General features: G+C 40.6%; 1 protein-coding gene across 2 annotated transcripts in view; it reads left to right on the forward strand.

Moving 5' to 3' along the window:
- LDLRAD4 (low density lipoprotein receptor class A domain containing 4) overlaps positions 1–13,905 on the forward strand; it is a 279,350-nt gene that overhangs the window by 88,681 nt on the left and 176,764 nt on the right. For both annotated transcript variants that reach the window (XM_042032084.1, XM_042032074.1), the window contains one exon: positions 9,035–9,492. In XM_042032084.1, the coding sequence (XP_041888018.1) occupies positions 9,453–9,492 (40 nt within the window). In that variant the 5' untranslated portion in view covers positions 9,035–9,452. The remainder of the gene's footprint in view (positions 1–9,034; positions 9,493–13,905) is intronic.

Genomic DNA, 13,905 nt, shown 5'->3' on the forward strand with positions numbered 1-13,905 from the left:
ATGATATACTCTGAGAGCACTATACTTTGAGAACAAAACCAAATTAATCAAAGTTTTGCTTTAGCATTTTCTGTCTGTTTTACCAGCAGCGCTTCTGTTCCCTAAGCATTTTATAGCTCCTTAATCCACAGGTAGAAGTTATATGTACTTTAGTGACTGGATCCAAAGCCCAGAGAGATCAGATAACATGCCCAGAAATATGAAGTCCAATGTACCAAGTCCAAGAAAAATACAAGAAATGCTAACTTGTTATTTTGTTCCTTTTCTCATTTATGTGTTGAAAGTTGGAGTAAAATTGTGTCATTAGTTGTAGCTAAGACTTGCTGAGGCAAGTACTTATGCCCTGTTGACTGTGGGGCTCAAAAGCACACATGTTTAAACGCTGAGAGAGCACTTCCTTCAGTGTTATCTGGATTATTGAATAATAAGGCAGAGTTCATTTTCCTTAGTCTGGCAGGGGCAAAACCACCATGGACGTAGGAGAAAGTTTTGCTTGGATACGGTTCTGATACATATTAATCTTGTTATCTAGTGTGATTCAGAGGATAGCATTCAAGTGGATGGTCTGGAAAGCAGAGCAGCCGGAGACCATGTTGAAGCAATGGTTTGCATCTCTGGATTGTTCCATTGAGTTCAGAGCTCAGCCATAATATAATGATGGAGATGCAATTTAAACATACCAGTTTTGTTAGAAATTGATCAAAATGGAGACCTGGTCTCAGTGGAGGCAAACAGAATTTTAAAACTCTTATTACTTCATGTAGATTGTTGTAGTTTAGTGTGAAAATCAAAACTGGTAAAGTATGCATCAGCAAACCTCAGGATTTTTCAGTCATCTAAAATCTGATGCCGTTCTATAGGAGAAGTTTTAGGTATCTGTTGTAACAAAGATCCCTTCCAGATGTAGTCATATATCTTTTTAAGTTTTCTATGGTACTGGAAGTAAAGTGCATCTGTGCAGTCAGAAATAGTTGCGCACCTTATTTAGGCTAGGAGAGGCATACACACGAGACTGCATTGCACAGACTGCAGTTAAATTGCAGAATGCCTGTGTCTGCTGTGCTGCTCCAAGTAGTGCTAGGAACACCCTGCAGCTGATGTGCTCAGTGCTGTTAACATTTTCTTCAAACTGGGTTTTTCTTGTCTGGATAATGTTCCATTTGCTTTTCTTCACGCAGCGTGCAGACGATGTTGGCTCCTGAGACACTGTCAATAAACCAAATGCAGTTTGTGGCATGGCTTGATTCACAGGAAGCTGGAACTAGCTTTGTGTAGCAATGTGCATAAAATGCTAGTGGACTTTTCTCTTACTTTCCTTGCTCTCCTGAGCAGCTGCTGCTCACAGCAGATGGACATTAATTGCACTGACTGATACAGCATTCCAGAAAGTTAGGACATTCATATCAGTGCTTCTTCAAATAACATGGTGTCAGTTTATGCTAATTCAATTGTATAATTAATGATTTACTCTTTAGCAGAAGAGGATTTTCTTTGGTCATGGCCCAGGTGCACATGAGGCCATGTCCATCTTGAGACTGGCTGAGCACACTCACTTCCCAGAGTCGTGCATAGCAAACTGAGGTGCTGTGCAGGTGGCAGTTTTATACTCCAAGACAGTCGTTTCATTCTCCAGCAGCTTCCTTGCCCCTTGAGCGTCTCTTCAGCATCAGTTCATTTTTTCATTGTATTTTCTCCTCTGCATTTTGTATTTGTCAAAATGAGCACTGTTTTGTGCTTTTTCAATTGTACCAAGTGTTTTGACAGAAATTGGAATAATTTTGGGTAACTCCTATTAACCCCTGAATGTTTAGAGACCCGTATATGTTTACTTCTATGGTCACCTGTACTGTGGGAGGACTCTGCCATTCTGTGTCAATAAGATGCTTGAGATTTTCACATGAGAGATGCTGTTTTCTACATTTTCTTTCCAGAACAGTCAGAGTGCAGATATTTCTGCCTTCAGAAACATAGTGCAGCTTGGCTAGATCCACACAAGCCTGACTTTTATAAGCCAAGTAGGTATGTGTGTCTGTATCTTTATTGTGTATAATAGGAGTTTTGGCTGCTCTAATCAATGCAGTGGGAGAAGCTGGTATCATCTGTGCACCCTTTCTTCGGTGGATGTGATGCCCTTGCCCAGAAGATGCTGTCAGTGGAGAGGGGCAGCCTGCCATTGGATCTTCTGTGGATGATGGGCATGTATTACATAATTGTAATTTGCTCCAGAAGAGAAGCACTGCCTGTTTGCTTTTATTATGCAAGAGAAATGCATGGAGATGGCAAATAACCATGTGCTCCTGTTACACCTAAAAACCTAGATAAAGAGCTTGGGCAGCTTGTGTTGGCTGATGAGAAAAGCCAGGAACCTGGGAAACAACATACAGAATGTGTGTCTGTGTGGTGGGTTCTCAGGATGAGGTGAAAGGGAGCCAGAAGAGACATTTTGTTGAAGCAGCAGTGGGATTCTGTTGGAGTGGAGAAGGAGAGAAATGTGTCTCATGCTCAGCTCCACATTGATGATGGTCTAACAGCAGATCAGCAGTGGCCATGTTGTGTTCTCCTAAGGTGTCCCCTCCTTGCTCACACATCCATTGTGGCACAGCAAGGTTAAATGAGTAACTTCCCTATCCTGCTGCTGCTTGTCAGGGTGGTGAGGTTCTGCAGCTGTGACTCACAGCAACAGTTTTTCCAGTGGTGTGCAGGGTTGCTAAACGCTCTTTGGATTGTAGCTGGATGCTGGATACTCAAAAGTCTTGAGATATGCAGAATTCCCATGGTTTCTGTCTACTGCTCGTTTCTCAAGTCACAGAAACACCAGTCAAAAACTTGTCATCTTTTTTCATTCTGCCTAGTGTAATTTTTGCTTTACTTACAACCTTTTTGTTATTTTGGCAAATGAAATTCAGATCTCAGGTTTTTCTTTGACTGGTCAGGTTAATAGAGCAGCATGATTAATGATTTCTCTTGACAGATTCTGGTAATTATAGTTTTATTGAGTTCCAAAAATAAACAATGCAATCTTCTTATTTGGACTGCGTAATACAGCTTGTACAATTTCTCCCAATAATTATCTCATCCAAATCCAGTAGCTTTTAATGGAGATATTAGTAAAGTTTTCCACTGACTGCATTCTGTTAGCAGCGCTATGGTAAAATGTATGGCTCCTTTGTTTGTTTGCAGAGATATAAAATAGAGGACCCAAATTAATTCTTTCATTTAACAAGATTAATGGAAGGGAATGTGGCATGTTCATTTGTGTTATCAGTTATTTATAGGATTTCTATGTGAAAGGGCTTCCCAGGGAAGTGGTCACAGCACCAAGCTTGCCTGAGTTCAAGAAGTGTTTGGACAATGCTCTTGGACACTTGGGGATGGTGCTGTGCAGGGCTATGAGTTAGACTCGATAATTCTTCCTCCAACTTGGCATATTCTGTGATTCTGTGAAATACTACTTTCTATATGGTTACCAGAGGCTATTTACTTTGGCATGAAGCTACCAGGCAGACCAATTTATTACTTGCTTCAGTTTGTTGCTTCACTCCAGAAAGAAATAAACAGGAGGAGGAAGAGGAGGAAAAGTGTCTGTACTGAAACTCTCATCCTTTTTCTTTTAAACTGGGTCTTGTCTGCAGTGATTTTTTGCAGTGTGTGCTGGTGTTTGGGATATATTTTGCTTTACAGAACATTTTCTTAGCAGGCTAGAAAAAACACTCCTGGGGTTTGGCCATGTGCCATTTTCTCAAGACCTGTTTCCTGCTTCAGCTAATAAAGAAAGACCACACCTTACTTTAGTTGTCCTCCATCTGCCCCAATTCAGGGAGTGCTGTAACAAAAATGAAGTAAAGAAGCTTGGACACAATTTCCTGAAAAGATTAAGAGTATATGAAAATATCTGTAGGAATATAAATGTGTATAATGTAACTTAACATACAAACTCATATTGTATGTCACTGAAATGCACCAAAAAAAGTAAAATACAGCAGCTGTTTAAAAAGTCACAACGGACCTACGCAAATATTGAAGACTGAAAGTAAAAACAAATTATATGTATGTATGCATGTGAGAGAGAGAGAAAGATTTACTTAGATAAACATATTTTGAACATCTGTGTTTCTGCTTGATTTGTGTATGGTCTCCTGTGAAAGTCCCCTTGAGTTTTTAAGTGGTCTTTGAGTTGTGGAGCACAGTATTTTCCAAGAACCAGGATTCACTTAGCACTGGTACAACGATATCTTAGAAGGAAGACAAATTATAGCTAGGAGGAAATAAAATAAATGAAGATCTCAGAGTAAAACACAGGCCTTTCCACTGAAAAAGATTGGGTATAATTGGTAGGTATTAATTTATCTAGTTTAGAATCTATGAGAAGCAAAGCCAAAGCCTGGAAAACATGATAAATCCAAAAGGAGCTGGAGAGGTGAGCTATATGTGTGCACAAGAGCTTCGTTTTAAATGGCTTTAGCAAAATTGAAAAGGTATTTTGAAGAACCCAATTTTATAAAAACAAAATGTTAGAAGTGTTTTAAGAAGCTTCTTAAAAATATATCCAAGTCTATGCTGCCTTAACGTAAGGGAAGTATGGGCCTTACTTCAGCCAAGTGTTTAAGTATGTGGCTGGTTCAGTACTTCTCTGGGTTTCAGTCAGAAGACTTTTTTCCTTGGAGATGTGCTTAAATCTCCCGTTGTGCTGGAGTCCTGCTGCCAGCTCAGCCTGCTGTGCTTCTCTCCTCCTTTCATCCACGGAGTGGGTCAGTGCCAGCAACATCTGAGCTCCCGCTGGGGTCTGCCCCTGTCAGCACCCGCAGGGACCACAGTGAGAGCAGGGCAGGGTAGCCTCAGCTCTCTCCCCTTTTACACTTGTTCACCTGAAAGCAAGAAATCCAAGCATGAGTCCTCCCTTGATTAATTTAATTTAAAGCACAGCTCACAAGCTGTTCAGCAACTTTCTTAAAAATGTAAATGCGTGGGCTTCCTGTACAGATATTCCTGTTAGGAAATGTGTTATACACCTTAGTGCAATGCTGTCCTTTAGCTTCCTAAAGGATGCCGAGAGCTATCACAGGAAATGCTTCCCATGGCCGTAGCCCTTCTGGCAACATATCGAGTGAGTTCTTAATGCCTGTGTGGGAACCAAAGCATGGGGCCAGAGAAGCAGACTTTATATAGTGAAAGGAAATGGAAAAATCCCCCCTCCAAACAAAAAAACCAATTTGCAGCATTTACATGTCAGCCGGTGCTTTTGAGTTTTTCAAGATGTTACAGAAATATCAGTCTTGGAAAAAGCAGTATTTCACTTCTTCTTTCAGAACAAGTTCCTCCAGTCTTGTCCTGGCTGATGATTGCATAATACTGCATAAAATGTAGATATTAATGCAGAATTTAGTTATACTCTTTGCTTACTCTTCTCTCTCAGATTCTTTTTTACAGTGACCCTTTTGCATCTTCGAATGTTTAGAAAAGGGAAATAACAGGTTTACTAGCTAAATATACTGTGAGAACATGCAAGTCACATAAGGTGTTAAATAGTCAAAATACTTTCTGTTTGCAATTTATGTGAGGTTCATGTGATGGTGTCTTTCCCAGGACCAAATCTGAGAAAAGCGGAGAGGATGAAAACAAATGGATTTGGTTTTTCTGCTAGGTATTCCATTGTGTAAGTGCATAGTAGCTGAGAATCTTTATAGCACAGCTACATATTTATACAACACAATGGTTTGCTCTGGTTTGTTTCTGAGACTCAATACTGCAGTAGATGAATGAAAGCAGAAGTGGAAGCAGAGTTCTTGTTGCTGTTGGAAAGGAGGCAACAGAGGGAGCAAAGAGAAAATCTCTAGTCTTTCTAGTCCACATTTTCTCTTGCCATCTAATCGGTTCCCACTGGGGTCTCTGCAGGTTGTGAAAAAATTACATCAAAGATCACACCTTCTTATAGTTCTATCAGTATTGTTTATTTTCTACTCTCTTTTTCAGATACGCATTTTCACTCTTTGGGCCCTTCAGCAGGTTGGTTCAGCATTTCTGCACCATGCTGGTATAAAAGGATAAACACATGGCTTCACTGGAGTTGGCTGAGCCATACTGAAATGTGTCAGCAGAGATCCTGACCCTTTGCATGCATGCAAACATGCCAGTCTGTTGGGAAACAAACACCAACCTTCTCCTTTTAAACACAGGCTCAGCTTTAATGGAAAATTTCTGGATAATGTGAAGTACAATAGAAAGGTCATAGCTCTACATGCTGTTTTAAGTGAAATTTGCACTTTTCCTGATGTGCTGTGGTATCATTTGAGCTGCTTTGTCATCTTCATGTGGATGAATTTGTAATCTGAGAAACCTGAAATGGTGCAAATGTGACTAATTAAAGTCTGCCAAATGAAAATGATCATTAAATAGTCCATGTAGCTGTACCCTAGAAGCATTTTATAAGTACTGAACTTGGTTTCAAATTGTGATAAGGCCCAGCAAGCACTGAGGACTGCACAGTCTTGCCCCAACAGCCTGCTCCAGTTCGTTACATCCTGCCAGCCACCTCCAAGTTCGTTATCTGGCATGGGAGATGAGCACTTTTGCAGTGATAGAAAATGCTCACTGAGGGCATCAAGAGATACCAGCATGTACTTTCTCACGAGTCCTTATGGAAGGACTTAAACCTGATGCAGTGCACTATCCTTTAAATGTTAAGGTCTGAATGAGCTCTCTAAATGTTTCAGTGTCTGTAATGTTAAAATTACATCTTTCTGTCTGAAGAAGCAGTGGTTACTGAAAGTGCCTGTGTTGTAGCATTTCTTCAGCACTATTGTGTTCTTAACTAGTTCAGCAGAACCGCTGAAGATGTGGAGAATAATTATTCTTTTAATAAAATATTAATTTTCAGTAAAGTGAAAATATTTTATTCTTTTAAGAATTAGAAGTTTATAATATCTAATACATAGATATAACAATAGGAAAATTTCCCTGGATGCTAAGGGGTTACTGCATATCTCTTGAGCAACTCTAAGATGAGAAATAAAAATGTTGAAAATAGAGGCATTAAAATTTTGGATTTATAAACCAAAATCCAAAGTCATAAGACTGAAAATGTGAATGCAAATATGGACCCGCTCTTATAAATATAGAGGAAACTCAGGCCTCTAGAGAAAAAGCTTGGGAAATGAGTGCAGCATCCACCTATAGTCATTACAGGATAATTAGCACAACATTAAGACCCAAAAGAACTATGTGCTGCTGTGTATATATATATTATACTTGCTCAGTTGTATATATTTTAGAATAAAATAACCTCATATGAAATGGTTATTAGTTGCATAGAGCACTTCAAAGGGTTGAAAAAGCATCTCAGGGACCTATATAATATTCAGGAATAATGGCTTTTTAAACACTATTCTAAAATCTTTTATGCAGCATTTTCTGATAAAAGATACTACACATAATTTTTTTTTCTTTCTCCCTTTTAATTTCCACTTACTTCTCTATTAGGTTGAGATGTTTGGGTAAGAAATGGGGAAAACATCTTAATTCTGTTCTGTAACCTTATTTGATTTGAATGCAAATTATTAGATTTGAATTCAAGTAACTAATCAGTCATTCCTGTGCTGTGTGTTGAGACAAAAACATGTGTTCTTCAGTAATAGTGGCATAACAAAATCGGGGAAAAAAGCAACACCACTAAAATCATCTTTGCCAGCAGCTAGCTTTCATTCACTGTGTTCCAAGGAAAATAATATTCATCAGGTGTCAGGCTCACTTGGTTTCAGTGGCACACTTGAGATCCTTTTTGTCCCCCAAGGTGGGTCCCAAATGAAACCCTAAAGGCCTGGCTGACTGTACACCAAGCAGCATGAGAATCTTCTCTGCAGTTTTGGACTATCTGGGATAATCAGACTTGTGCTTCAGGTGTAAGCTCATCTCTAGATCTTGCAGGTCAGGGTGAAGTGGAGCAGCGGAGCAAGCGGTGCGTTATTCTCACCTGCTCCTTGAGCTGGGTCTTGCACTGTTCTCCAAAGCAGCAGCTGCTGGGACTGCCGTACTCTGGTATGGGCTGCTCCAGCAGGTGGACCTTGGGTCCAATCCAGTACTGCAAGCCCTGGCTGGATTCATCATCTAAAATCAGTTAGTAGGTCATAAGATCATCACAGATAGAGTTTCAACCTGCCTGTGCCACTGAGCTGGGAGATAGTGAGCCAAGCATCATTACATGAAGGAACAGGATGGCTGGGGAGTGAGTGGGTTCTCCTCCAAGTCCTCTTTTCTTTTCTTCCTTGTTTTCTAAAATAGTCTTCTCCTTAAACATGTGCCTGTCTGCTGTTTGCCTTCAGCCCATCAAAGTAATTGTATCCTAGTTTTTAAAAGCTGGACTTGGAACAACTGTGGTTTTCAGTGAGCTGCAAGTATCCATGCTATGTAGAAGTAGCAGGATCAAGAAAAATGTAACCACCTTTCTGTTGTGTAGCCTGTGGGTGTTTTTAACCTCACCGCATGTCTGAAGGCATCTGAATTGCGTCGTCTGTGTTACAACTGAGATGTTTTTAAGATAATCGACAGCAACACACAAAGTTTGGTAATCAACAGGAAGAAATGCAAAGGTTTTTAACCACAGAAGACTGTAAGAATGGCATATATAGTGCTGGCACACTCCAGAAAAGGAGGGAAGCAAATGCTAATAATTTCACTATGGTTTTGAATAGACTAGACTTGAGAGCCTTGAGTATTTTTCCTTTTCTCTTTTAACTGCAATTTTGTTATTGTATTGCTGCCCCCATCTCTGCTAAATATGGCTTTTGAAATGCAAATCATATCATGTTCTCAAAGATGCATATGACACCCTCAGCACTGTTCCTCTTTGCACTTCAAAGAGCTGTGTGGTCACACTTTGCATCTCAGCAAAATTGCAAGATTTGCCTTCTGAAGATCTCCTTTAATGTGTACAATCAATCCCTGATAATGTATTTTGGGTTTTTTGTTCCCTGGAGTCTGTTAATTTTGGTGTTGCTACAGGTCATCAGGAAACATAATCTCTTCTTCTTTAATTTCTCAGTGAGCGTGCCTGAGGGGAGAGGAACACAAGAGAGGAGAGACAATTGAACATCACCATTGGCTGAGACCTGAAAAAATGGTGCTGGATGAACGCAGGATTAGAACTTAATTGTAAAAGAGAAAGGAGGTCTTGACAGGCAATTTGCTTCATTTTCACATTCATCATGGCACAAATCCTCTGGCTGGCTGGTTGATGGGACTGTCCAACACTTCTGCTTAGATTCAGTGCAGATCCCTTCTGCCTACACATTGAAAGACCTGGGAACAGGTGGGAACTGGATGGTGCCAAAAACAGGAATGGAAAGAGAAATGGACTCTGACGAGCTAAGATGGAAGTGACTTGACAGCAACAAGCTCAGCAGTTGTCTCCAGTAAGGACAGGTTGAGACGGGAATCTCAAGCTTCTCTGGAAGAGCAGTATGCAGGAAGCTGGTTTTCAGGCCACAAATGCTTTCACAGGTAAGAATTTCTGTTCTAGTTCCGCTCATAGTCTTGGGACAGTTTACTGGAGTTTAGAAAATAAATTGAATTGGTCCTGACTGTTTTCAATCTTGTAGTACTTTCAGTTTAAATAGTATTTTAAAATAATTCACTTGAAGACCAGTTCAACACTTGTATTAGCAGTGAGGAACACAGTTATCCATGTTTCAGCCTTCAGAAATGGATGGCCACGAGCCTTGGGGAAGGTTGATCTCAGCTTTCCTCGTTAAAGTACTCATTAACAGCTTAACCATGAGCAGTCTCTTGGGTCAGTATAAAATGTAGTCTGTAAAGTTGCTCCTGTGCTCAACACAGGAGTTTGGTGAGGCTGCAGGATGGACATGGTTCTTATGAGGAGGCTTCTCAGCAACATGTCAGTGTTGAGCCTTATCTCGTTTGCCAGACCACATCTCTGGGCAGAACTTGCCAGGTACCCTCTCTTTGTACTCCCCCCTGCACGACTGACCTGCTGCAATGCTTGAACTGGCTAAACTGGAGGGTTAAAATGGTAACTGTTTCACCTCAGTCTGGTGTATTTCTGTGTAGATGGATTGAAAATAATGTAATGAGAAAGAGGATGCCACAGTGGTGTGACTTTCTGAGGAAAGCTCCCTCTAGTGTAAAGTCTGCTGGAGTTCATACAGTGCTTTTTCTGTCTGGGATGGTTTCTGATTTGAGAGGCAGGAGGGGGAAAACAGCAGATCCTGCTGCTTTGTTTCCATGTCTGCCAGCCAGCTGAGATGCAGCAAGAAATGCAAAGAAAATCAACTGGATAGTGCTCTTGTTTTGATACATCTAGATAATGGATTAGTATCACAGTGTAAACTAGTGATGTGCAAAACATTTATTTTTCTAATACAAAATGTTTGCCTTTAGAAGGAGTTTTGGCTGCAGTGGGGTGTGATTCTGTGTCCAGCTGTCTGCACCAGGACAGAAGTTTGGAGTGGTAGTGCAGCTCTGAACTGTCTCTGTTGCCTTGCACTGCTTTGATTTACAGCATGGTTTCTGTGTGTGTCAGTGAGACGCGTCCTGAAGGAGAGGAAACAGGAAGCTCTCCTCCACATGTGCTCCAGTGCTGATGGGCGATGGGAAGTCTGGGACAGCCGCAGGGCTCGCCCTCCTCTGTCTAGCCAGCAGCACACTCCTAAAGCTCCCCACTGCTGTTCTTGTCCTGTTTGTCCTCACTGCTCTCCGCCAGTTCTCAGCTCTTTCCTAGGAGTTTTTGTCACTCTTTTGCTTTCTACCAAAATTCCAACTGTGAGGATATCTGCTCTCTTCCTTACCCTGGCTCTCCTTTGCTGGAAACACTATTACTTCTAACACCCTTGCAATATTACATTACTTTCTGTGCATTTTTACACTCTTCTGCCCCTGTGTCTGCTATCCCTTAGCTCCCACAAGTTGGCATTGTGACCAGGGTGCTTGGGCAGGGGTGTGTCAGAAAGCTGGTAACCTCATGACTGCTGCTGCATGGAAAAGACCTGGCAAGTAGTACTGCATTAAATTCAGAGAGATGAATCTGGGGTCCCTGGAAGCCCAGGACAACAGTCAGAGTGTGATGGCAACCCAGCAGATTCAGACCTATTCTGGAGACTTAATGGCATGAAGGTTGCTTGGTCTCCTGTAAGAAATTCTTATGTTCCTTTGGAATTGCCCTTAGGTAAAGTTGTTAATAAACATACTCAAATCTTGGCAGCTGTACTAAAGAGTTATTAAACATTAAGGTGCACCATGCGTTCAAGGAGACTCGTTAAGGAAACAGGTTGAATTATATTTTCTTTGTATGAGGAGAAAACTTCCAACTTGTATCAAATTGATATCCATATTCGCTTTGTGGAGATCTTTCTTGTTCCTTGTTACATTTATATGATGCACTCAGCAATAATAAACAGTGGGTAGGTGTGTATTTCTCAGAGAAATCCGTTGGACTGTGTTATGCTAATTCAAGAGTAGCAATAAAAGCGTAATGGCAGGTGCATATGGTTGCTCCTCTGATCCTTGCTGTAGTGCTCCTTTTGTTTTATTGGAGTGCCAGTTTAGCTGTAGGAGAGAACAATATCTGCTAGCAGCAGAGGGGGCATGGCCACATGAGAAGGGAGCTAATTTGTACAAAAAAGGCTTGCTATCTGAAGCCTGTGTGGTGTCAACACTGAATCTAGACATGCTAAGCGATTGCAGCTATTGCAACAATCAGAGAAATCATTTCAATTTACAGCTGACCAGAATGCTGGCAAAAGAAGCCTGGGAGGACAGTGCCTCTGTGTAGCCACTCTCAGAGTATTTCCTAAACCTCCTTTCCACTTTGCTAACTGCTGTGACCTGGAAAGGCTTACAATTATGGCTAGGAGATATTTTGATCCTGTCTGTACGCTCATTTTACTGGCGCTGATGCCAAAGACTCCCTTTTTTGCAGATGGCTCTTGTCCCAAGAGATGGGCTCACCCAATCATTTTATCATGTATTACCAAACAATAGCAAATGTTTAGAATCTTTTCACTTTATGGACTAAATACTAAATTCCGTAGATCATGTGAGTATAATAGGTTCATGATTACAGAATGTAGAAAGAGCAGTGGAAGGGAGGTGCTCCTAGGCTTGATTATGAAAGAGATGGCTGAACCTATGATGGTAAAATGCGATTTGAGTGGTAGCAATCAGGAAAGAATGAGCCTATCATTCTTCAGAAGGTGAGAAGAGAGAACTTAAGAATAAAAGCAATAGAATGCAAGAAAATAGATTGCATTGAGCTCATAGAACTGATAGGTAATATTTCTTGGGATACAAACCTGAGAAATTCTGGCAATTTTTAAAGGGAATAACTTTTCCCCAGTCACAATAAAGAGTATTAAAATCCCAAATGAAAGGCATTCCAGTAAAAAAAGTGTGAGAAGAGACAAAATTGTATGATCTGATAACTGAGGACTCATACAGAAGGTGGAAGCTCAATATGTTACTGGAGATGAGTGTAAAAGAAGATGAGAAAAATGCGAGGGTCAAATCAGGTAGGCCAGTTCACAGAACAAGGTACAACTAATGAAGGTCATGGTAACAAAGAAACATACTATGTTCTCAGTAGTAATAAGAGGAAGACTCAGTTTCCAGGCTACTAGTTGAGAGGGAATTGCAAAACTCATGATCTGATGGTGCAGAGAGCATCGAGTAATTAATGTAATTTTTTGCATCATTCTTTGCCTAAAAGGGTGATCTGTAATCAAGTGGCAGGAAAAGAACTGCCACCTTGAGAACGGTAAGAATTCCAACTAGAGCAGGAAAAGAACAGATTATAAACTAATGAGATAGGATAATGGGTGTTTTAGAACTTATTAAATTATCTCTTCAACATAGGGTGAAATAGCTGAAGCTATGCCTGAACAATTAGTGGCTACACTGGAGAACATTTGGAGGACAGTTTAGATTCACAAGATCTGTGAAAGGGCGAACGCTGCACCTACATGTAAACTTGCCTGGGTCCTTCCCTGTCCCCTTTGGAGTAGCTATCTTATCTTAAATTTTTGGGGAAAAAAGTTTGAATCAAATAGTCAACTGAATTTTTTAATAACTAGCCTGTAGATAATAATATGATAAATGAATTTGCATGGGATTTTTTCCCAGAAGGTACCTTGTCAGTGGAGCTTAATTTTCCTGTAAGTAGAGAAATAATATATTTTGATTTTTGGAAATCTTTCACCTTTGCATAAACAAGGTGGTACAACGGGCTACAAGGTGGGTACACAGTTGGCTGGAAAGCTGTTCTCAGAATAATTACTAGTGATTCACAGTCAAACTAGAAGGATCTGTCAAGTGGGATTCTGCCCTGGATTGCCAGAAAATATTCAATATTTTAATTAATGATTTAGATATGAGAATCTGCATGCAAAATTTCCAGATGACACCAACCAGGGGAAGGATGTAAACCCTCTGAGCACAGGATTAGAATTCCAAATTAATGTGGTATATTGGAGAACTGATCTGAAGTAAATATGATGCAGTTCATCAAGGACAAGTTCTAAATTGTGGTTTGACAGGAATAATCAGCTGTGCAAATCAAAATGCAGAATAACTGGTGAGACACCAGGTCTGCAGAAAACAGATGGGCAGTTGCAAGGGTTCAGAAAATGGCTGTGAATCAACAATACTATGCCATGAATATTATGCTAGAATATATGGACAGGAGTCTGCCTGCAAAATAATTTTTCCACTCTACTTGGCATTTGTGTGGCTGGTGTACTATTTCTGCTCTGGGCAGCGCTCAGTGGGCCCGTCCAGAGAAGAGCAGAATGGATGGCCAGAGGTCTAGACAACGTGACCCTTGGGAATTGAAAAAAGGGTCTTTTTCAGAGCAGAGCAGTAACTCTCAAACTTTCTAAAGATTTTTTTTCCTAGGTTCCCAGA

Source organism: Corvus kubaryi, unplaced genomic scaffold (genome assembly GCF_017639235.1).
Source record: "Corvus kubaryi isolate FWS band 111438036 unplaced genomic scaffold, C.kubaryi_AGA036_p1.0 132, whole genome shotgun sequence".
NCBI lineage: Eukaryota > Metazoa > Chordata > Aves > Passeriformes > Corvidae > Corvus > Corvus kubaryi.